The 23551-nt window shown below is 51.1% G+C and overlaps 1 protein-coding gene across 2 annotated transcripts in view; it reads right to left on the bottom strand.

The window, feature by feature from the left end:
- Positions 1-826: 826 nt before the first annotated feature.
- Positions 827-23551, bottom strand: part of igf1ra (insulin-like growth factor 1a receptor) — a 135714-nt gene continuing 112989 nt past the window's right edge. Inside the window, exons 13-20 of one of the 2 annotated variants that reach the window (XM_038784459.1) lie at positions 23135-23240; positions 21365-21435; positions 19881-20110; positions 18853-18963; positions 16222-16381; positions 15564-15693; positions 14044-14178; positions 827-3932 (exon numbers count right to left, since the gene is read on the bottom strand). In XM_038784459.1, the coding sequence (XP_038640387.1) occupies positions 3569-3932; positions 14044-14178; positions 15564-15693; positions 16222-16381; positions 18853-18963; positions 19881-20110; positions 21365-21435; positions 23135-23240 (1307 nt within the window). In that variant the 3' untranslated portion in view covers positions 827-3568. The remainder of the gene's footprint in view (positions 3933-14043; positions 14179-15563; positions 15694-16221; positions 16382-18852; positions 18964-19880; positions 20111-21364; positions 21436-23134; positions 23241-23551) is intronic. The other variant, XM_038784460.1, reaches the window with a different exon arrangement.

The raw sequence follows: 23551 nt of genomic DNA, 5'->3' as shown, positions 1-23551 counted from the left end.
TTTACAACAGTTTTGGGGGCAGAGATGTCGTGAATCTGGAACTCCAGATAGGGAGGCACTGAAGAAAAATGTACGAATGGAAACGAAAGGAACATAATGCTGACACTCCATCGCCCCCGCGATCAAAAATGAGGACAAAATATCACCAGGACACTGTAGTTGTCGCCATCGATGAGGGCGATCTGATAAGACAACGCATGCCTGGGGGGGGGAAACCCAGGGATCTGTCACAGGTTCATTCTCCACTGCAGCTTGTCGTGATTAATTGTGGCGTCCGACCTTTAACCCTTCACCCCACCCCCTTCCCCCCCAACCCAAACACACAGAGCTGGTGACCTCTGCAGACCGAGCAATGTGTCCCTCTCCAAAAACATGAATGTGGTTTGTGGATTATACTGAGGTTTCCCGGATACTGTACTGTCTCTCAGATTGCTGAATGTGAGATGTATTTTATATATAATATATATAAAAAAATAAGAGTGAGGTAGATAAATGCTTAAAAAACATCAAAAAAAAAAATTGTCCCCTGTCAGGTTAACATTTAAAACACAGCTCTGCTATCAGTACTGATTTCAATTCGGGGCATTTTACAGTGATCTTAACTGATATTACAAAATAAATTAAAAAAAACTCCTACATAGATTACCATTTTAATTAACAAAAATTCAGAATAAAATGCTATGGGACAGCGGCAAAAAAAAGGAAGCTGAAAACTATTCTAAAAAAAGGTACAGCAAAAAAAAAACACTACAAACTTTAATGTTGCCTCTGGTCACAAATATCAGTCTTAATCCATTTGTATTTTTTTTTTGTTTTTTCTTGGTACTTTTTGTTTAACTCCCTTCCCTGTCCAGGTGAGTTCCGTAGAGCTCATCCTCCGAACAAAATCCCTCCACCCGCCACACGGGGGCGGCGGAGAGCACAGGAAAGTACGGATATCGAACCAACCTCAAAAAGGCCGCCCCGCTTCTGAATGCGTTGGCGTTAGCCAAGCTCAGTGTCTGCTCCATCAGCTCGGCAGAGGTTTCAATGAGGGGTCACTCCCAACCCCCCCCCCCCCCCCATAAACGGGGAGGCGAGAGGAAGAGTCGCGAAACCTCCCCCCCCCCCCCATGCGCCGTGCCTCTTCCCACTGCCCGAGACACCACTCTGGCGGGAACCTGCAGTTTTGGAAGGGTGAGGGTGGGTTGCAGGCAACCTCGCCCAGGACAACCTGGAAAAATAATTGATATCCTGAGATCAGGAGAGGGTCGGGGCACTTTTAGTCGCCTTTTAAGTCCACATGGTGAATCTGGACCCAGTCACAATAAACGTTAAGCCTTCCGTAGGCCCAAATCCCTGGAAAGTCCACCCTTTCCTGATATTTATACCACACTGCCTCTTCATATTTGGGTTTTGATGTTGCCTGACATTGTTTCGGTATGAGTATTTGGGCCGATTTAATACCAGTGCACTATTGATTTTGGCAAGCTGATATAGTTACTAATAGCCATTGCTCCTGACAGGCTGCCATTAGCACAAAGCATTCACTTGAAAATCACGCAACCCTTAAAGAAAAACCCCCATGAACTCTGCAATTCCAGATTTCTACACAGAGCTGAAGAGGTCAGTTTGATCGACAAGGTTAGCCACCACACAATGGCTGCCCTTTCAGTCAGCTAAAGCCTCACATCCTGGTAATGATTGAAGAAGAGTAGATAAAAAAAATCTGGACAGGAAAGATATGCAGCCAAATATGAAACAAAACAACCGTGTTATCGAAGTCGAGCAGTCAGGATAACAATCCCAATTTAGTTTTCAACAAAAAAAAGCCAAAGTCTTTATCAGGGGTAGGGTGGGGGGGGGGGGGGGGAAGAAAAGCACAAACAATGTCTACGTATGCACAAAAATGAACATGGAAACGGTGAGAAAGACATGTATTAGTATTAAACTGTTTGACCTTGACCTGAGTATATTTATTTCACGCCCTGTACTGATTCAGACACAAGTTCTCAACGTCAAAAAAAAACATTTCCCCTCGGCTACTTTTGAATCGTTTTGAGGGGGGGGGGGGGGGGGGGGGGGGGGGGAGAGAGAGAGAGAGAGAGAGAGAGAGAGAGATAATTGGTTTCTGTTCACGAGCTGAGTTCGGATGACACGAGTATCAAAACACAAGGGACATCTTCCGGTTTTATGAGATGACATCTTTTTTTTGTTGTTTTTTTTGTTTTAAAAGTTACAAAACGAAAAAGGCAGAAGTGCGTGGCAACGGCGCCATCGGAACCACTAACAGGAAGAAATAAAAGGTCGGCTTAAACTTCTGTACAAAGCGTTAGGGGGGGGGCGGGCGAAGGGACAATATGGAAGAGGCAGCGGGGGGGAGAGAGAGGGAGAGGCAAGGCAGTAGACCCGAAGGTAAAGTTGATTTCATCCCCAGAGTTAAGGAAAAAAAAAATTATAGCAGCTTTCTTTTTTTTAAAAAAAAGACAGATGAATTAAACCATAGAAGGTCATAACAGTGAGACAATGAACATCCGAAGGATCAAAGGTCAAACATAGAACTGCAAGACCCATTCACTAGAATTCTAATGTAACTGAACGTGTCAGAAAATACTTAGCACTTAACTGCTCGTTTTTGTCTTTTCTTCTCGCTTGCTGTCCCCCCCCCCCCCCCCCCCACCCGCACACGGCTAAGAGTCGGGATCCTTTGCACTTGCCTTCGCCACGTGTTTGGGGTTTTGGGCCCTGCCGAGCGATACAGGACGTCTCCCAGGCCGCGTGTCCTTTCGAGCGACAGCGTGGGCCTCTTCTATTTTCTTCTTCCTCTTCCGTCTCTGATCCACAGTCACGTCGATCCCAGTGTAGGTTGATGCAACAGTTTGGTCGACGAAACGTGTGGGTTGCGCGCATGTGCTCCCTGTCTTTCTGCTTCTCTGAAAAACACCTGTGTTCTTTTCCTTTAAACCCCGCCCCCGCTTGTCCTTCAGTGAAATACATTTGTAATAAAACTATTTCCTTTAAAATTTTGGCAAAATTTGGCAGCGGTGCGAGATAACTACACCCGAGACACACTGACAGCCCCGTGCTGTAAGCTCCCCGGAAACAGGGAATAGAATCAGATTGGTTAAAAAATATAGATATCGGAGACACGTGTATTCCCATATATCTCAACAAAGACCTGTAGTGATGGTCAGGGACTGGAGGGATGAGCCAGGCAGTGTCTCTTTTGAGAAGTGTTTCTCTGTTGGACTTATGTATTTTTAAATATGAAGCAGTGAGAGGTCGAGGACCGAGTGTCTTTTATCACAAGTTCGACTGAGCCCAGTGTTGCAGCTCTCTCTCAAGTTAGGTATTTCTTGCCCCAGAAAAAAAGTTTGTATTTGAAAAATTAAGTGATGTGACTGGAACAAGTTCTATCCACTGAGCAGCAATGGCAGTTTGAGATCTACTGAGATACACAAGGGTTTGAGTGCGCGTGTGTGTGTGTGTGTGGGTATGTGGGGTGTGCGCGCCTGTTGGTTTTTTTTTTTTCTCTTGGTTCCGGGGAAAGGGGGTAAGGGTCTGGGGGCAGGTTTTGGGTGTGGGGAGATCAGCAGGTCGTTGACTGGGGCAAAGGCAACACCTTCTCGTTCTTTCGTCCGCCGTTCATGTGAGTGTACGGCTGCCGCTCCTCAAAGCTGCTACGCAGCACGACACCTGGTCCATTCTCCACTTTGTGACCTGAGTGTTTGTCAGTGTGCTGGAGGGTGGAGGAGGGGTCGAGGGGGATGCTCTCCATGTTGTCCGCCTCGATCTCAAACTCCTCGACGTCCCGGACCTTGCAGTCCTCGCTGTAGAAGAACGCGACCTCTTTGAAGGAGGGTTCCAGCTCGGCCTTGATGCCCTGGATAATCTCCATGAAGGCGGGCCGCATCTTTGGGTTGTACTGCCAGCACATCCGCATCAAATCGTACCTAAAAGGGGAGGAAGAAAGAAACGGCTTACGGGGGGAGAGAGGGAAGAAACAAAGCCAGGTCCGACAGCCACATCACAATATAAACGTGTAACTCAAGCGGATGTGGACAATGAGAAAACCTGGGTGGGACAGTCCAGTGGCCAAGGACTGGGCTGCTAGCAGCTGGGGTGTCACTATTTGTTCCGGGCAATGGATGTGGAGAGGGAGGGAGGGTTAGCAGGTTGGGGAAGTGGGAAGGAAGTCGGGAGGGTCAGGAAAGAATTAGGGGGATCAAAATAGGGGAGGTGAAAAATGGATGGCAGTGTGGGGAGGGAAGGAGGAGGCTTAGAAGGCAGCAAGAGGGGAGTGCGAGAGCCAAATACGATCTGAACATCTCCGTCCTTTGCCAGCCTATTTGAGCAGAGTCGAGATTACTAACTGTCTAATCAGGGACGGCACGGAGAGCAGGGTGATCAGAGTGCCCCTGGGTTAGTGGTAACGACAGACAAGCGGCAATCTCTTTGTTCTATGCAGTGTCGCGGGGCAGCTCCCATGTCCCGCAGGTCCGTGCAGGCAGCAGGGTAGCATGGTGGTGGTTAGCATAAATGCTTCACAGCTCCAGGGTCCCAGGTTCGATTCCCGGCTGGGTCACTGTCTGTGCGGAGTCTGCACGTCCTCCCCCTGTGTGCGTGGGTTTCCTCCGGGTGCTCCGGTTTCCTCCCACAGTCCAAAGATGTGCGGGTTAGTTAGATTGGCCATGCTAAATTGCCCGTAGTGTCCTAAAAAGTAAGGTTCAGGGGGGGGTTGTTGGGTGGATACGTGGGTTTGAGTAGGGTGATCATTGCTCGGCACAACATCGAGGGCCGAAGGGCCTGTTCTGTGCTGTTCTATGTTCTATGTCTGTGACGAACTACACAGTTGATTAGCCCGTGGCTGAGGAACGACAACTGGACGGGGAACGGGAAATCAGTGCACTCAGGCAGGGGGGAAGGGGGCAGGAAATCGGGGTTGAGGGAGTTAAAAAAAAAAAGAATATCTTACAAACGCTGAAATACGATTTGCAAAAAAAAAAAAGAATGTGTTTGGCTCAGTGCTCGCTCTCACTCTCAGCTGCTGACCTGAAACAGATTAGACAAACCAGCTGTCTCTCAGTCACATGCCAGCCTGCGGCTTGGAGCTCTGCCCCTGCAACACAAGACTCAGGGACCACAAACACCCACGTGTGACTGTCCGAGTGTGTGACATCAGGTTGAATAACAGCATGTGATAGCCCACCCCGCCTGCTCTCCCCAGACGCCCTGCTCACATCAACTGGGATGACGTCGGGGGCCTGTAGCCGCAGACCATACTAGGAATTGGTGCATCCTCTGTGGATGTATTCGTACGTGTATGGCGAGCAGACCAGTATTATATTTATAATGTGCCCAACTATAGGAAAACGGATTTAATTTCAACTCGCCAGAACCACCCGACTGAACGTTACCTGCAACTTGCCCAATAAAACCCACGACATGCAGGCCCCTAGTCTGTGACTGGGGTACTGACCCCACCCCGGGCCCCTAGTCTGTGACTGGGGTACTGACCCCACCCCGGGCCCCTAGTCTGTGACTGGGGTACTGACCCCACCCCGGCCACTAACGTAGCTCCTGACATCTGCCCACGCCACGGTCAAATGGACAGTCCTCAGGTGCGAGTGACCACCAGCTGGTCATTCGAGTGTGGGCATCATCACATCGTGCCCTTGGCTGCATTCCCCCAGAGTCAGCCGCCTGCGATGAGCAGTAGGACACATTGACCAACCGGACAGCCAGTGCTGACCGACAGGTCGACTGCGACCTGGCCATCCGGAGCAGGTTGGCATCCGGTGGGTCCTACCCTCAAGGTACCCGCTCTTTGGCAGAATAAAATTTGGGAGCATTTGACTGCAATGGTTCTCGGACTACGGGGAGTGCCAGCCAGACTGTAGGTACACTGCCTCTCTCTGACTATAAAGAGCAGCAATTGCTATCTTGAAAACCGTTGATAAAAAAAATGTGACATGTTTGCCGAAGCTTTTCAACTTGCACTCGTCAGGACAACTGCAAGAATGCCAAATTTAAAACAATCACAATTCATACTACATGGGATAAGGGTGCCGATTGGTTGTAAAGTGGACTCTGATTTGAGGTGTTGCCATGGAGAAAGCAATATCGAACTATAGACTCACCAAGTTCCTGGGTAATTCAAAAGGGCCCAAGGCTTGAACATATTCCTTTTGTTTGCGGATGAATGCATGTCACTTTGACTAAGTATAAATGAGCCACATCATGGGATCGACTGATTATCTTAAATTGGTTGTTCTTAATCTTAAATTATTTTTTTTTTAATTATAAATTTAGAGTATCCAATTCATTTTTTCCAATTAAGGGGCAATTTAGCGTGGCCAATCCACCTACCCTGCACATGTTTGGGTTGTGGGGGTGAAACCCACGCAAACACGGGGAGAATGTGCAAACTCCACACGGACAGTGACCCAGGGCCGGGATTGAACCTGGGACCTCGGCGCCGTGAGGCAGCAGTGCTAACCCACTGTGCCGCCGTGCTGCCCCGTTCTTAATCTTAAATGACTATAGTTAAGAAGTCTTACAACACCAGGTTAAAGTCCAACATGTTTGTTTCAAACACTGGCTTCCTGAAGGATATTAATGAACTCGGCTGCTTTTGCTGACTATCTTTCACACCCTTTCATCCTGATGCCAACACACAAATGACCAGAATGAATCACTTCCAACTGTTCTGGAGATTCTCCCCATTGTGGTCCCTCACTCCCTGGCCATGACGTAGCATTGAGCCGATTTCCTCATCGTCCATAGCTATGGCAAGTTAACTGACATCCTGGGAAGGACGTGGGCTGATCAGGTCAGGATTTGCAGTTTAGAACCAGAGTGGGTGCAAGTGGACACACACACACAGACACACACACAGACAGACACACAGACAGACACGCACAGACAGACACGCACAGACAGACACGCACAGACAGACACGCACAGACAGACACGCAGACACAGACAGACACGCAGACACACAGACACACACACACAGACAGACACACACACACACACAGACAGACACACACACACACAGACACACACACACACAGACACACACACACACAGACACACACACACAGACACACACACAGACAGAGACACACACAGACAGAGACACACACAGACAGAGACACACACAGACAGAGACACACACAGACACACAGACAGACACACACACAGACAGACACGCACACAAACAGACACACACAGACAGACACGCACACACACACAGACAGACACACACACACACAGACACACAGACAGACACACACACAGACACGCACACACACACACAGACAGACAGACAGACACACACACACACACACACACAGACAGACACACACATACACACACAGACATACACACACACACACAGACAGACACACAGAGACACACACACAGACAGACACACAGAGACACACAGACAGACAGACAGACAGACACAGACAGACACACACACACAGACACATACACACAGACAGACACACACATAGTGTGGTGGTAATGTTACTAGACTTGTAATCCAGAGGCCCAGTCTAATGCTCTGGGAACAAAGCTTCAAATAATCGACTGTCGGCCAAACCCGTCTGGCTCACTATCGCCCTGTGGGCAAGGACATCTGCCGCCTTTACCCGGTCTGACCTACATGTGACTCCAGACCCACAGCAATGTGGCTGCCCTCTGTAATGATCCGCATGTGAGCCAACGCCCTGAGGACGGGAGGCGGTCAGGGAAACGCAATTAGGAAAGGAAAATGGTTCGGATTCCAGAAGCCCAGCCGACACACAGTCCGTCTCCAGCGCTGGCTCTGCAACGCCCAGCCATTCACTGCGGCCTGAAATCAATCTCTGCTCTACTTGAGGCTAATGTCAACACAAATCCTCAGCAGGCTCATTAAGGGAAGGTATGCAAGATAGCAAATCACATGTCAAGTGGACAGTTTACACCCAACATGAGCCAGCACAACATGCGGCACCTGTTATTTGACACCTGCCCGCCAGTTGACCGGGAAATGACTTCTAAAGGGAGCCTTGAGTTCACCGACATAGAACGAGGAGCCACCTGTGATAACCAATAACCGTGCAAAGAGTCAAGGGGATTCCCTCGTCCAGCCTTGCTAAACAGGAGCTTGCTGGAACAGGATACTGTGGAATAGAGAGACATGTTGCCGAAGTTTTTCATTTTGCACTCATCAGGACAAACACAGGAATGCCAAATTTCAGACAATCGCAACAATTTGTACTACAGGAGAAAAGGTCTTTTTTTTCTCAAGTCCGCTGTGGATGAGACGTTGCCATGGAGAATGCAATGGGCGATTCACTAAAGGTGGAAGGCTTGAACATATTCCTTTTGTTTGCAGAGGATGGATCCCTGTGTATGATTGTCTGTCGCTTCTGGCCAGTGTAAATGAGCCACGTTACGGGCTGGATTGATCATCTTAAATTGAGTGTTGGTTAATTGTTGAATTACCCAACACAAATTGGGCGGCACGGCAGCACAGTGGTTAGCTCTGTTGCTTCACAGCGCCAGGGTCGCTTACCGGCTTGGGTTGCTGTCTGTGCGGAGTCTGCACGTTCTCCCTGGGTCTGCGAGGGTTTCCTCCGGGTGCTCCGGTTTCCTCCCACAGTCCAAAGATATGCAGGTTAGGTGGATTGGCCATGGTAAATTGCCCTTAGCGTCCAAAATGGTGAGGAGGGGTTACTGGGATAGGGTGGGTTTAAGTAGGGTGCTCTTTCCAAGGGCGTGTGCAGACCCGATGGGCCGAATGTCCTCCTTCTGCACTGTAAATTCTATGAAATTGTTGTGACTCTTTGAAATTTGCTATTCTTGTTTTTGTCTTGATGAGTGAGACAAAAAGCTTTGGCAACTGGGGCCTCACGGTAGCATGGTGGTTAGCATCAATGCTTCACAGCTCCAGGGTCCCAGGTTCGATTCCCGGCTGTCTGTGTGGAGTCTGCACGTCCTCCCCGTGTGTGCGTGGGTTTCCTCCGGGTGCTCCGGTTTCCTCCCACAGTCCAAAGATGTGCGAGTTAGGTGGATTGGCCATGCTAAATTGCCTGTAGTGTAAGGTTAATGGGGGGATTGTTGGGTTACGGGTATACGGGTTACGTGGGGTTAAGTAGGGTGATCATTGCTCGGCACAACATCGAGGGCCGAAGGGCCTGTTCTGTGCTGTACTGTTCTATGTTCTAACATGTCTCTCTTCTCCACAATTTTCAAGAACAAGCAAAGTCCCAAAGATCCTCCCTGGTCTCAGTGAAGAGGTTGGATGAGGACAGGGTGGGATCTCTTTACCTGCAGTGGTAGAGCCCACACTCTCTCATTACAGCGTCCCACAGATCAATTGGTCAGGGTCTGTTTAACCGCGTGGCTGAATCAGAACTGCCTGCAATTTTGGGGACAGTCACACTGGTACAGACTAGATGGGCCAAATGGCCTGCTGAAACACTGCACACTCCACACGTCAGTAACTTCAAGGAGGAAGACCTCTGGAAATTGGGAGCTGGAAGGGAGAGAGAGAGAGAGAGTATGTGGGAGAGTGTGAGAGAGTGTGGGAGAGTGTGGGAGAGTGTGAGAGAGTGTGGGAGAGTGTGAGAGAGTGTGGGAGAGTGAGAGGGAGAGAGTGTGGGAGAGTGTGAGAGAGTGTGGGAGAGAGTGTGGGAGAGTGTGGGAGAGTGTGAGAGAGTGTGGGAGAGTGTGGGAGAGTGTGGGAGAGTGTGAGAGAGTGTGGGAGAGTGTGGGAGAGTGTGAGAGAGTGTGGGAGAGTGAGAGAGTGTGGGAGAGTGTGGGAGAGTGTGGGGGAGTGTGGGAGAGTGTGGGAGAGTGTGAGAGAGTGTGAGAGGGAGAGAGTGAGAGAGTGTGGGAGAGTGTGAGAGAGTGTGGGAGAGTGTGGGAGAGTGTGGGAGAGTGTGAGAGAGTGTGGGAGAGTGTGGGAGAGTGTGAGAGAGTGTGGGAGAGTGTGAGAGAGTGTGGGAGAGTGTGGGAGAGTGTGGGAGAGTGTGAGAGTGTGGGGGAGAGTGTGGGAGAGTGTGAGAGAGTGTGGGTGTATGAGAGAGTGTGGGAGAGTGTGAGAGAGTGTGGGAGAGTGTGTGAGGGAGAGAGTGAGAGAGTGTGGGAGAGTGTGGGAGAGTGTGAGAGAGTGTGGGAGAGTGTGAGAGAGTGTGGGAGAGTGTGGGAGAGTGTGGGAGAGTGTGAGAGAGTGTGGGTGTATGAGAGAGTGTGGGAGAGTGTGGGAGAGTGTGAGAGAGTGTGGGAGAGTGTGGGAGGGAGAGAGTGAGAGAGTGTGGGAGAGTGTGGGAGAGTGTGGGAGAGAGTGTGGGAGAGTGTGAGAGAGTGTGGGAGAGTGTGGGTGTATGAGAGAGTGTGGGAGAGTGTGGGAGAGTGTGAGAGAGTGTGAGAGAGTGTGGGAGAGTGTGGGGGAGTGTGGGAGAGTGTGGGAGAGTGTGGGAGAGTGTGGGAGAGTGTGGGTGTATGAGAGAGTGTGGGAGAGTGTGAGAGAGTGTGAGAGAGTGTGGGAGAGTGTGAGAGAGTGTGAGAGAGTGTGGGTGTATGAGAGAGTGTGGGAGAGTGTGACAGACTGTGGGAGAGTGTGAGAGGGTGTGGGAGAGTGTGGGAGAGTGTGAGAGAGTGTGGGAGAGTATGAGAGAGTGTGGGAGAGTGTGAGAGAGTGTGGGTGTATGAGAGAGTGTGGGAGAGTGTGGGAGAGTGTGGGAGAATGTGAGAGAGTGTGAGAGAGTGTGGGAGAGTGTGAGAGAGTGTGGGAGTGTGTGGGAGAGTGTGAGAGGGAGAGATTGAGAGAGTGTGAGAGTGAGAGAGGGTGAGAGTGTGAGAGAGTGTGAGAGAGTTGAGAGTGAGAGAGTGAGAGAGTGTGAGAGAGTGAGAGAGTGTGAGAGAGTGGTGTGAGAGTGAGAGGGTGTGAGAGTGAGAGGGTGTGAGAGTGAGAGAGTGAGAGAGAGTGTGAGAGTGAGAGAGGTGAGAGTGAGAGAGTGAGAGAGTGTGAGAGTGAGAGAGTGTGAGAGAGTGTGAGAGAGTGTGAGAGAGTGAGAGAGAGTGAGAGAGAGTGATAGAGAGTGTGAGAGAGTTTGAGAGTGAGAGAGTGTGAGAGAGTGAGAGAGTGTGAGGGTGAGAGTGTGAGGGTGTGTGAGAGTGAGTGTGAGAGTGAGAGGGTGTGAGAGTGAGTGTGAGAGTGAGAGAGTGAGAGAGAGTGTGAGAGAGAGTGAGAGAGTGCGAGAGAGTGTGGGAGAGTGAGAGAGAGTGTGAGAGAGTGTGGGAGAGTGTGGGAGAGTGTGAGAGAGTGTGGGTGTATGAGAGAGTGTGGGAGAGTGTGAGAGAGTGTGGGAGAGTGTGAGAGGGAGAGAGTGAGAGAGTGTGGGAGAGTGTGGGAGAGTGTGGGAGAGTGTGAGAGAGTGTGGGAGAGTGTGGGAGAGTGTGGGTGTATGAGAGAGTGTGGGAGAGTGTGGGAGAGTGTGAGAGAGTGTGAGAGAGTGTGGGAGAGTGTGGGGGAGTGTGGGGGAGTGTGGGAGAGTGTGGGTGTATGAGAGAGTGTGGGAGAGTGTGGGAGAGTGTGGGAGAGTGTGAGAGAGTGTGAGAGAGTGTGGGAGAGTGTGAGAGAGTGTGAGAGAGTGTGGGTGTATGAGAGAGTGTGGGAGAGTGTGACAGACTGTGGGAGAGTGTGAGAGGGTGTGGGAGAGTGTGGGAGAGTGTGAGAGAGTGTGGGAGAGTATGAGAGAGTGTGGGAGAGTGTGAGAGAGTGTGGGTGTATGAGAGAGTGTGGGAGAGTGTGGGAGAATGTGAGAGAGTGTGAGAGAGTGTGGGAGAGTGTGAGAGAGTGTGGGAGTGTGTGGGAGAGTGTGAGAGGGAGAGATTGAGAGAGTGTGAGAGTGAGAGAGTGTGAGAGTGTGAGAGAGTGTGAGAGAGTTGAGAGTGAGAGAGTGAGAGAGTGTGAGAGAGTGAGAGAGTGTGAGAGTGAGTGTGAGAGTGTGTGAGAGTGAGAGAGTGTGAGAGTGAGAGAGTGAGAGAGAGTGTGAGAGTGAGAGAGTGTGAGAGTGTGAGAGTGAGTGTGAGAGTGAGAGGGTGTGAGAGTGAGAGGGTGTGAGAGTGAGAGAGTGTGAGAGTGAGAGAGTGTGAGAGTGAGAGAGTGCGAGAGAGTGCGAGAGAGTGTGAGAGAGTGAGAGAGAGTGAGAGAGAGTGTGAGAGAGTGTGAGAGAGTTGAGAGTGAGAGAGTGTGAGAGAGTGAGTGTGAGGGTGAGAGTGTGAGGGTGTGTGAGAGTGAGTGTGAGAGTGAGAGGGTGTGAGAGTGAGTGTGAGAGTGAGAGAGAGTGTGAGAGAGAGTGAGAGAGTGCGAGAGAGTGTGGGAGAGTGAGAGAGAGTGTGAGAGAGTGTGGGAGAGTGAGAGAGAGTGTGAGAGAGTGTGAGAGAGTGTGGGAGAGTGAGATAGAGTGTGAGAGAGTGTGAGAGAGTGTGAGAGAGTGTGAGAGAGTGTGAGAAAGTGTGAGAGTGTGGGAGAGTGTGGGAGAGTGAGAGAGAGTGTAGGAATGTGAGAGAGTGTGAGAGAGTGTGGGGAGAGTGAGAGAGAGTGTGAGAGAGTGTGAGAGAGTGTGAGAGAGTGTGAGAGTGTGAGAGAGTGTGAGAGAGGGTGGGAGAGTGAGAGAATGTGGGAGTGTGAGAGGGTGTGAGAGAGTGTGAGAGTGTAGGAATGTGAGAGAGAGAGAGAAAAATTTGATGAAATGGCAATTTAATTTTAAAACGCAGTAGATTAAAGTGATTGTAATTGCTGCTATAGCCACCATTCTTTAGTCTGAAAGGTGAATGGTTGATCTCTGACAGGCTGCCAACATCACCAAATTAAATTCCAATATTTTCCCACGGCAACTGTACCTGACGTATGGAAATGTTGAGCAATGGGATTCTGGAATTCATATCCGGAATAGTTCCCCACTTACTGATTTACATCATCAGGCAAACTGCTGAGAATGGTTTTATCTGCTGCCCAGTTACAACCCAGGGAAAGAGAAACTGAGAGAAAGAAAGGAATAAAAGGCAGAGGGAGGGAACGATTCAGAAAGAAATAGAGGGAATGAGATGGGGAGTGGGGAGGGGAAACGAAACAGAGAGCAGAGGGGGAAACAAAATGGAGAGTGGGGGGGGGGGTGAAATGACACCAGGAGTGGGTGGGGGGGGAAGGCGACAGGGAGTGTGGGAGGGGGAGAATGAGAGGGGGGAACGAGACAGGGAATAGGAGGGGAGGAGCAGGAGACGGGGAGCGGGAGGGGGAGCCGTTGAGGACTTTAGGATCGTTTAGGGCCTCACGGTAGCATGGTGGTTAGCATCAATGCTTCACAGCTCCAGGGTCCCAGGTTCGATTCCCGGCTGGGTCACTGTCTGTGTGGAGTCTGCACGTCCTCCCCGTGTGTGCGTGGGTTTCCTCCGGGTGCTCCGGTTTCCTCCCACAGTCCAAAGATGTGCTGGTTAGGTGGATTGGCCATGCTAAATTGCCCGTAGTGTAAGGTTAATGGGGGGATTGTTGGGTTACGGGTATACGGGTTACGTGGGTTTTAGTAGGGTGATCATTGCTCGGCACAACATCGAGGGCCGAAGGGCCTGTTCTGTGCTGTACTGTTCTAAGTTCTAAGTGTGACTCTGGGTCTGTACTCGTTGCCGTTTAGAAGGATGAGGGGGGGATCTGATTGAAACTTACAGGATACTGCGAGGCCTGAATAGAGGGGACGTGGAGAGGATGTTTCCACTTGTGGGAAAAACTAGAAGCAGAGGACACCATCTCAGACTAAAGGGGCGATCCTTTAAAACAGAGACGAGGAGGAATTTCTTCAGCCAGAGGGTGGGTGAATCTGTGGAACTCTTTGCCGCAGAAGGCTGTGGAGGTCAAATCACTGAGTGTCTTTAAGAGAGAGATAGATAGGTTGTTGATTGATAAGGGGATCAGGGGTTATGGGGATAAGGCAGGAGAATGGGGTGGGGTAAAAAGGATACCTGGAAACGGGGGAGGGGGGGCACCATTAGCGTTAGTTTCTAACTTACAGGCTGTCAGCACAGGCCTCTGGTCTCTCCAACAGGCCGCCCTCCATCACGAAACGCAGAACCTGCTCATTGGACATGCCCTGGTACGGTTGCTCTGCCAACGTGGCAATCTCCCAGAGAACAACACCAAACGACCTGCAACCAAGGGGGGGGTACAAAACACAAACAGCCATTCACTACGAGTCCATCAATGCCTCGATTTAATGGGCAAGACCAAGAATGAGCAAGAGAGAGAGGACGAGGGAGAGCGAGAGAGCGTGCAAGTGAGCACGAGAGAGAACACGAGAGATAGCGAGAGAGCAAGAGAAAGGGCGAGAGGCAGCAAGAGAGCGAGAATGAGCGAGAGAGCATGAGAGCGAGCGGGAGAGAGGGAGAGAGTGCGAGAGCAAAAACGAGCAAGAGAGTGCGAGTGAGCGCGAGAATGAGTGAGAGAGAGTGAGAGAGCATGAGAGTGAGCGGGAGAGAGGGAGAGAGCAAAAATGAGCGAGAGAGTGCGAGAGAGCGCAAGCGAGAGAACAAGAAGGCGCGAGAGAGAGTGAGAGAGAGAGCGCACATGAGGGAGCGAGAGGCTCACAAAGCAGATTTTAACAAGGTGATTTGAATTGCTTCAAACGTTTAAACAGGCCTGCCATCTCGGGTAATAAAAAAGGATAAATTATTTATCCTTTATCCGGGGCAGCACGGTAGCATGGTGGTTAGCATAAATGCTTCACAGCTCCAGGGTCCCAGGTTCGATTCCCGGCTGGGTCACTGTCTGTGCGGAGTCTGCACGTCCTCCCCCTGTGTGCGTGGGTTTCTTCCGGGTGCTCCGGTTTCCTCCCACGGTCCAAAGATGTGCGGGTTAGGTGGATTGGCCAGGCTAAATTGCCTGTAGTGTCCTAAAAAAGTAAGGTTAATGGGGGGGGTTGTTGGATTACAGGTATAGGGTGGATACGTGGGTTTGAGTAGGGTGATCATGGCTCGGCACAACATCGAGGGCCGAAGGGCCTGTTCTGTGCTGTACTGTTCTATGTTCTATTTCTTCATTCGAAACTTTCAGGAACCGTCGCTAATTAAGATGTCAGGGACACGCGGCACATGATCTAATGCTGCGCCACAAATCTGTTTCAGATGAAGGTCAATCTCTGCTGCTCAGGAACAGGTTCAAAGCCCAGTGTCCCCTCCCAGCCAGAGAGTCACCTGACCACAGCCTGCCGTCTAGCACAATGCCTGACCGTCCGGCCGTCCTTTGTTTCACTTATTTCAGCCTCGGTACTCAAGAAATAAAAATAAATCGCATTTGTGGAATCCATTCGAAACATTCTGGGAATTATCGATGCCACAGTTGTCATAACTGAAAGACTCGATCTTCAGGGAAGGGGATTGCGATGTTTAATTCCTGCACGTGTGTTTAAAATGCATTTTACTGGCCCAGCGAAGAGTTTGTGCATTCAAACCAGGCAGCAACAACAGCTTTGGTTTGCGAAGAGGCGGTAAGTTCAGGGTTGAAGGTCGTTAGGAGTACTTGGAGAGGGACCTACCAGACATCGGAGTGCGTGGTGAAGACACCGTCCTTCAGGGATTCTGGAGACATCCAGCGCACAGGGAGCAGCCCCTTCCCACCTTTCCGGTAATAATCCGTTTCGTAGATGTCGCGGGTCATCCCGAAATCTGGGGGGCGAAGGACAGACATTCCGTTAAGCTTTTCGCCAGCCTCCAACGCTTTGAGGAGCCAAATTATCTCAGACAACGAAAGGAGGTTCACGAAAGAGTCAAATGGCGATCGAAAAGGGACGGCAATTGGAAACAAACGTGCTCTCAAGGTGCTGAACCTGGTTGGGTCAGTGTCGCAGGCGTAGATTACCAGCTCTAGTTAACAGTCCGTGCCTCACGTGCCCCTGTAGGGGCAATCCGAAAAAAAGATACCCTTTGACACCGCAGCACCTCCTCGAGCATTGATCTGGGAGGGTCGCCATTCATTATGCATCAAAGTCTCTGGAGTGGGATTTGAACCCACAACTTCTGGACTCTTGAGAAGGGCACTGTCAACTGAGGCACCGCTGACGCCCCAACTGGACAACTTGCGGATACAAACATTACTGTTAAACCTTTTACCCAGGGTTGAAGTTGACTTGACCAAAGCTCAGGTGGTGCTGATTCACAGCTCGTTACAATCGTACACACGCCGGGAAAACACACCTCCAATCTTTACGGTATAATCCTCGGCTACCATACAGTTGCGAGCTGCTAAATCTCGGTGAACGAACTTATTCGCGTTGAGGTAAGACATGCCGTCTGCGATCTCGCCTGCCATCTGTGTCATCTTCTTCAGCGTGGGGGGTCCCTGGCCTGGGTTATTCTGTCGGGAGATCCACAACATAAAAATGAAGCACCCAGTAAATTGGGAGACTGACTCTACCCCTTTTATTAAACCCAGACTCGATTCTCCCTGGCCCCTGCACTTCTGGGGCGACTGGACGTCCCTCCAACCCGATTTGGGCCATCTGGGTTGCTGAATTAGAAAGTCTGTCCCATGCACCTTCGCTTTTCCTCCCAAACTCCACTCGTTAATTCAGCAGAGTCAAAATACGTATGTCAGCCGAGTCTCCAGCTCACTAGCCCAAGGTTTAACCGACATATACGAGTGAGGAGGGGATGACCATTAAGCTCAGATCAGCCACGATCTCATTGAATGGCGGAGCAGAAGTCGACGGGCCGAATGGCCTACTTCTGCTCCGCCATTTGATAAAGGCACAGCCGATCTGACTGCGGCCTCTGGCCCAGCCCCAACGATCTTTGGCTGTCACGGTAGGTGAGATTGATGTGTGAAATAGACGCTCCATCACTGCAGGATGGAATGCTGAATAGAGTTCTTTCCTCACGACCCCCAACGTGCTTCAGCCCTGAACCCGAGAGAACAGAAATGCCCAGAATCCACCTTGCGATCGCTCTCACCAACTTCAACATTTAGGTTTGCAAAGTGTTGGAAAAGGGGATTGAAGTGTGGAGGTTGGGAGCAGAGGCCGAACCTGCTCCTTCATTGTCCCAAAGTGCAGGCTCACTAACTGAGAACACTTTCCAAATGCAGACCGCTGGGGAAATTACAGAGACGGGAATGTGTGGGGAAGGCATGAATTAGCTTGTGCCATTCCTTTTGCACGTCATACAGACTGCTTGGCAGCAGCATTACCAGGGGCCTGGAGACTGGGCACCTACTCACAGCCTGAACAAATATGAGGAGGTCATTATGCCGGACAACACGGTTCAATCCCACCCATCTGTCAGCTCCTTATCCTTCGACCCCGACTCTCTCCACAGACACACAGTTATTGTTGAAGCCATGTATATGACACTAAACCCCCGGGCACACAGATCGGCCGGACCCCGGGCACATAGATCGGCCAGACCCCGGGCACACAGATCGGCCGGACCCCGGGCACACAGATCGGCCGGACCCGGGCACACAGATCGGCCGGACCCCGGGCACACAGATCGGCCGGACCCCGGGCACACAGATCGGCCGGACCCGGGCACACAGATCGGCCGGACCCCGGGCACACAGATCGGCCGGACCCCGGGCACACAGATCGGCCGGACCCCGGGCACACAGATCGGCCGGACCCCGGGCACACAGATCGGCCGGACCCCGGGCACACAGATCGGCCGGACCCCGGGCACACAGATCGGCCGGACCCCGGGCACACAGATCGGCCGGACCCGGGCACACAGATCGGCCGGACCCCGGGCACACAGATCGGCTGACGACCACGGGCACACAGGTCGGACTGGACCGGGCACACAGATCGGCCGGACCCCGGCACACAGATCGGCCCGGACCCAGGCACACCAGATCGGCCGGACCCGGGCCCACAGATCGGCCCGTGACCCCGGGCACACAGATCGGCCAGACCCTGGGCCACTACAGATCGGCCGGACCCCGGGCACACAGATCGGCCGGACCCCGGGCACACAGATCGGCCGGACCCGGGCACACAGATCGCCCGGACCCTGGGCACACAGATTGGCCGGACCCTGGGCACACAGATCGCCCGGACCCTGGGCACACAGATCGCCCGGACCCTGGGCACACAGATCAGCCAGACCCTGGTCACACAGATCGGCCGGACCCTGGGCACACAGATCGGCCGGACCCTGGGCACACAGATCGGCCGGACCCCGGGCACACAGATTGGCCGGACCCTGGGCACACAGATCGGCCGGACCCCGGGCACACAGATCGGCCAGACCCCGGGCACACAGATCGGCCGGACCCCGGGCACACAGATCGCCCGGACCCCGGGCACACAGATCGGCCGGACCCCGGGCACACAGATCGGCTGGACCCCGGGCACACAGATCGCCCGGACCCGTGCACACGCATGGTCATTCCTTTAACGTCACTTGGCCGGAAGACAGGAAACTCCCGGTCCAAGGGAGCTGTGGGGCTGATTTTACCACATGGACTGCAGCAGATCAGGAGGGTGGCCCCTCCCACCACCTTCTTCCTGAGGGCAACAGGGATGGGCAATAAAATGCTGGCTTTAGCAGTGATGACCTCAGTAATTAACACAAGACAAATGGGGCAGAAAAACAAACACTTTACAGAAGAACTCTGAAAATTAATGGCCCCAGAATTGTATGTATTTCAGTGGCAACTTCTTCAATTAGATTCTGGCGCTTGACTTTGAGCTCTGATGTTGGGTGATGCCTATCTTCACGAATGCTCCTCTGTTTTGGGCCAATCACGCTTTGAACACCAGTTGTGCGACCGGGGGACTCTGCCTGACTCCTCACGAGCAATCTGCCTGCGGCTCTACAAACATCGCTCACCTCTGCGTCTGGCCGTAGTGAGCGAAGGTAGCTCTTCAGATCACCGCGTGTCATCAGTTCCATGATAACCAGGGTTGGCTGACCTTGGGATACGACACCCAGGAGACGTACCTACGATACCAAGAGAACCGGTAAACAATTAATGAACTATGCAGCATACTCCGCCAGCATTTGACTGACACGCGTCTCAATCCTTTCTATTAAAATAAAAAAAAATTTCTTCCAAGGCCCCACTACACCGCTACCTGTCCCCTGCAACTACTTTTGGGCGTTTGGGATCATTTTACAACATTGACAGGGTTATACCAGCGCAGTTGTTGTGGAATGTATTGACTGCTCTACATCTTAAATGGGAGACGCCTTATTCTGAAACTGTGTCCCCTAGTTTTGGATTCTCCCACAAGACTTAACATCCTCTCTGTCAAGCTCCCTTAGAATCTTATGCTTGTTATACTGACCGATGTCATACGAGGGGAGATTGACTAGGTTGGGATTGTTATCGCTGGAGTTCAGAAGAATGAGGGGGAATCTCATAGAGACTTAAAATTCTAACAGGACTAGACAGGGTAGATGCAGGGAAGATGTTCCAAATGATGGGTGTGTCCAGAATCAGGGATCACAGTCTGAGGATTCAGGGTAAACCATTTCGGACAGAGATAAGGAGACATTTCTTCACACAAAGAGTGGTGAGCCTGTGGAATTCATTACCACAGGAAGTAGTTGATGCTAAAACATTGAATATATTCAGAAGGCGGCTAGATGTAGCACTTGGGGAGAATGGGATCAAAGGCTATGGGGAGAAAGCAGGATTAGGCTATTGAGTTGGATGATCAGCCACGATCGTGATGAAGGGGGGGAGCAGGCTCGAAGGGCCAAATGGCCTCCTCCTGCTCCTATCTTCCATAATCCGAGTTTGAGATCCTCGGCCTCCAAAATCAACTACCTCAAATCCAGCAGGACTCACTGGCAAAGTGCTACTATCTCGCTGAACACAGAATCTCTCTCTCTTTCTCTCGCGTTATACATACCACGTGATGGCAATTGAACTCTTTCATCACCGACGCCTCGTTGAGAAACTCTATGCGCTCGCGCATTGTGGCCGACTCGTTGACCGTTTTGATGGCCACTCTCGTCTCCGGGTCCCCCTTCACCACACCCTTGCCGATTCCCTCGTACACCATCCCAAAGGATCCTTGTCCCAACTCACGGTTCATAGTGATCTTCTCGCGTGGGACCTCCCACTCGTCCGGCACATACACTGGAACACGGAAGAAAGACACCGCATTGAGACAGCGTAAACAAGGTCTGGACGAAGCTTCTTAACTGTCCAATAGGAAGAGCAATAGGAATCAGGTGTAAACGACAGAATCCTGGGGCTAATTAAATCATAGAACCTTATAATGCAGAGAGGGAGCTTTTGGTCTACCGTGTCTGTGCCAACTTTATAAAACAGCCACCCACTGAGTCCATGGCCCTGCTTTCTTGCCATACCTCTGCACATTTTAATGTGCTTATCCAATTGCCATTGGAAACTTATTAACCACCCTGATTCCTTCACCATTTGCTGTGCAAAAATCACATCTCCATCTACCTCTCCTGTTGATCTGTCAACAGCTTTAATCTCTGGTTACCAATCCTCCTGTCAGTGGAACCAGTTTCCCCCCATTTACCCGATCTGCACTCCTCATACCGACATTGAGGCTGCCCTTAACCTCCTCCGCTCAAAAGGGCAGCACGGTAGCACTGCTGCCTCGCAGCTCCAGGGTCACGGGTTCGATTCCCGGCTCGGGTCACTGTCTGTGCGGAGTCTGCACCTTCTCCCCCGTGTCTGCGTGGGTTTCCTCCGGGCGCTCCGGTTTCCCACAAGTCCGGAAAGACGGGCTGGTTGGGTGAATTGGACATTCTGAATTCGCCCTCTGTGTACCCGAACAGGCGCCGGAATGTGGAGACTAGGGGCTTTTCACAGTAACTTCATTGCAGTGTTAATGTCAGCCTACTTGCAACACTAATGAAGATTATGAAAAAGGAGAATTATTGTCAACTTTCATTTGGCTTCCCGGTCAGCTTCATAAAGGAGATCCTTATCCTTTCTAAACCGCATTTCAAATCCAGATTAAGGTTAGGGAGCCACAAAACAAAGGACCTCGATGCACACTGTCGCACCTGGCGGAGAATCAATTCCGGTGTTTAACAGGGGTTACCGTGTCACACGTTAGAGGGAAAGTGGGGAGTAATCAGAAAGCAGGGATACGCTCGGTGGGGCAAATGGAATACTTCGGTACAAAAGCAAAATGTGTGACTACCGAAAATATGAATTGAAAAACCGGAAGATGCTCAGACAGATCAGCACAGAGTTAGCGCTTCAGGTGGATGACCTTCCATCAGACGTCCCCTCGTTCCCACCTCTCACAAGCTTCCCCCCCTCCCCCGATTACTCGCCCGCCAACTCCTCCCTTCCCCTCCCCCGCCACTGGGATGGGGGCGAGCAGGGTGACTTTTGACCGATACTCACTGTCGGCAGCGCTGAAGTATTCTGGGTTCACAGATGCGTACAGGACTCCGTTTGGAAGTCTGTCATTATTCCTGCACAAGAGAGAGAAACATGAATAACACCCCGGCTGATATCACGGGCTCCCACAGTTCTACACCGAAACAGATTGCAGCCAGTGACGTTTATTCGAGAGAACGAGATTCTCTTTCTTTTATCCTATGGCAGCTGCTGGCCGTAGGTGGGTGTTGATTAGGAGCAGCGACACTGGTTAATACGCAAGAGCGGTGGTCTAGAGGACCCAGGTCACTGTCAGAACGCCACTTCTCCAGCAGCCCGCAAAGAATATAAAGTTGCCTTGAACAAGCAACGCCCATGTAGGACGCGGGTTCACCCACGAGCACTGGAGACCTCCTTCAACTGTGGTTGCTTCAAACTCCTGTCGCGTACCTTCAAATGACAAACTGCTATTGCACAAGCACTAACCCCGTCCCAGCCCAAACCACCAAAAACTCTTCATTCGCCGCACTATTGTTTGTGGGATCTCACTGTGCGACAGATGGCCGCCGCGCACACTTACATCGCAGAGAGTGCACTTCAAAAGGCAATAATTGTTGGGATGCAAACTTTCTCTGGGGCGTTCGAGACAAGAGAACTGTATGGACGGGGGTTGGAAGGGATCTGTGGCTCCCAGCAACACAGCAGGCAGTCAGCCAATCAGATTGGAGAATTCGCACAGACATCAAAGCAGGACGTAAAAAGCATGGAATATAATTCACATTCTGATCATTGCACAAAGTGAAGATGGGTTCGCACAGGTGGCAAGCTGAAATAAAAATGCAACGTCTGAATGTTCACCTGGAGGAATGAGACACCACATTTGTAAAAGTAGCTTTTCGGGCCTTGAGAGGTGTTCTGCAGTAATTGTGACTTAGTCAACTGTGAAAATGGAATTAATCCTAAGGGCAGCACGATGACGCAGTGGTTAGCACTGCGGCCTCACAGCGCTGAGGTCCCAGGTTTGATCCTGGCCCTGGGTCACTGTCCGTGTGGAGTTTGCACATTCTCCCCGTGTCTGCGTGGGTTTCGCCCCCACAACCCAAAGATGTGCAGGGTAGGTGGATTGGCCACGCCAAATTGTCCTTTAATTGGGGAAAAATGAATTGGGTACACTATATTTATTTTAAAAAGGGAGTTAATCCTGAGACAAGAAGGCATCAAATTTTCATTAGTTTTTATGGAAAGGATGAGGCATAAAATATAAAATCTTCTCGATGTTCCCATTTCACTGGATCAGAAACTGCTGTTAATTTTACACAGTAACGATGGCAGACGCTGGAAGTGTCACCAATCATTACCGCCTCAAATTCTGGGACCACATTAATGAAACATTAACACTTCTTTCCCGCAAGCAAGACCCAGCAACAATGTGGGGCAAGGAAATCAGGTGGCAGATTGGTATAGAGACTGCCCTGTGGCAGAACTGAGGCAATACAACAGGAAAACGTCAGCTCATCTTGCCCACAGCCCACAGATGGATCTGTGCGAGCAAGGGGAGGTTTGGTCAGATATCGTGAAACACGGCACAAGGGACAGATCAATTGCCCTGGGGTGACGGAGAAGGGGGTGTGTGTGTGGAGGAGAAGCAGTAGCGAGGCAGGGGAGGCTACGGAGAGATGGGAGGCATGAAGAGACAGCAGACATGCAGAATGACTGGGACTGGTAGATGTAGACCATAGACCAATAACAATTAAGTATTAACTACCCGAGGTGACTTAATAGGATTAGCCTTACCTCTTCTTGTTGAAGAAGTACAGTGTTAACACCAGACTAATTATCACCAGCATTACTGCGATAGGCAAAGCGATGACCAACTGCATGAGGTTATCAGGTCCAGGGGCTGTTGAGACAGATTAAAGACAAAATATTAACATTTGTGGTTTTACTTTTTATTCTTTTCTCCTCGCCGACCCGGGATGGAGATGGTCTTTTGATCATCCGTGCCAGTCGGGACACAAGGCTTCACTATGCAGGTCCTGCTCTCGCTGTTGCTACTCCATTACCTGCGTCTCCAACTCATTCGTCCACGGGATCGGAAAGCTGTGGAATCTTCCCTCCTTTCCTCATCGCTCCCACCCTACTACAGTCAAAGAGAGTTTATTCCCCGCGATTGCACAGTCGCTTCACAGCTCCAGGGACCCGGGTTCGATT

The sequence above is a fragment of the Scyliorhinus canicula genome, chromosome 24 (genome assembly GCF_902713615.1).
Source record: "Scyliorhinus canicula chromosome 24, sScyCan1.1, whole genome shotgun sequence".
NCBI lineage: Eukaryota > Metazoa > Chordata > Chondrichthyes > Carcharhiniformes > Scyliorhinidae > Scyliorhinus > Scyliorhinus canicula.
Note: the sequence above shows the minus strand (reverse complement) of the source record. Positions and strands in the feature narration are given on the sequence as shown.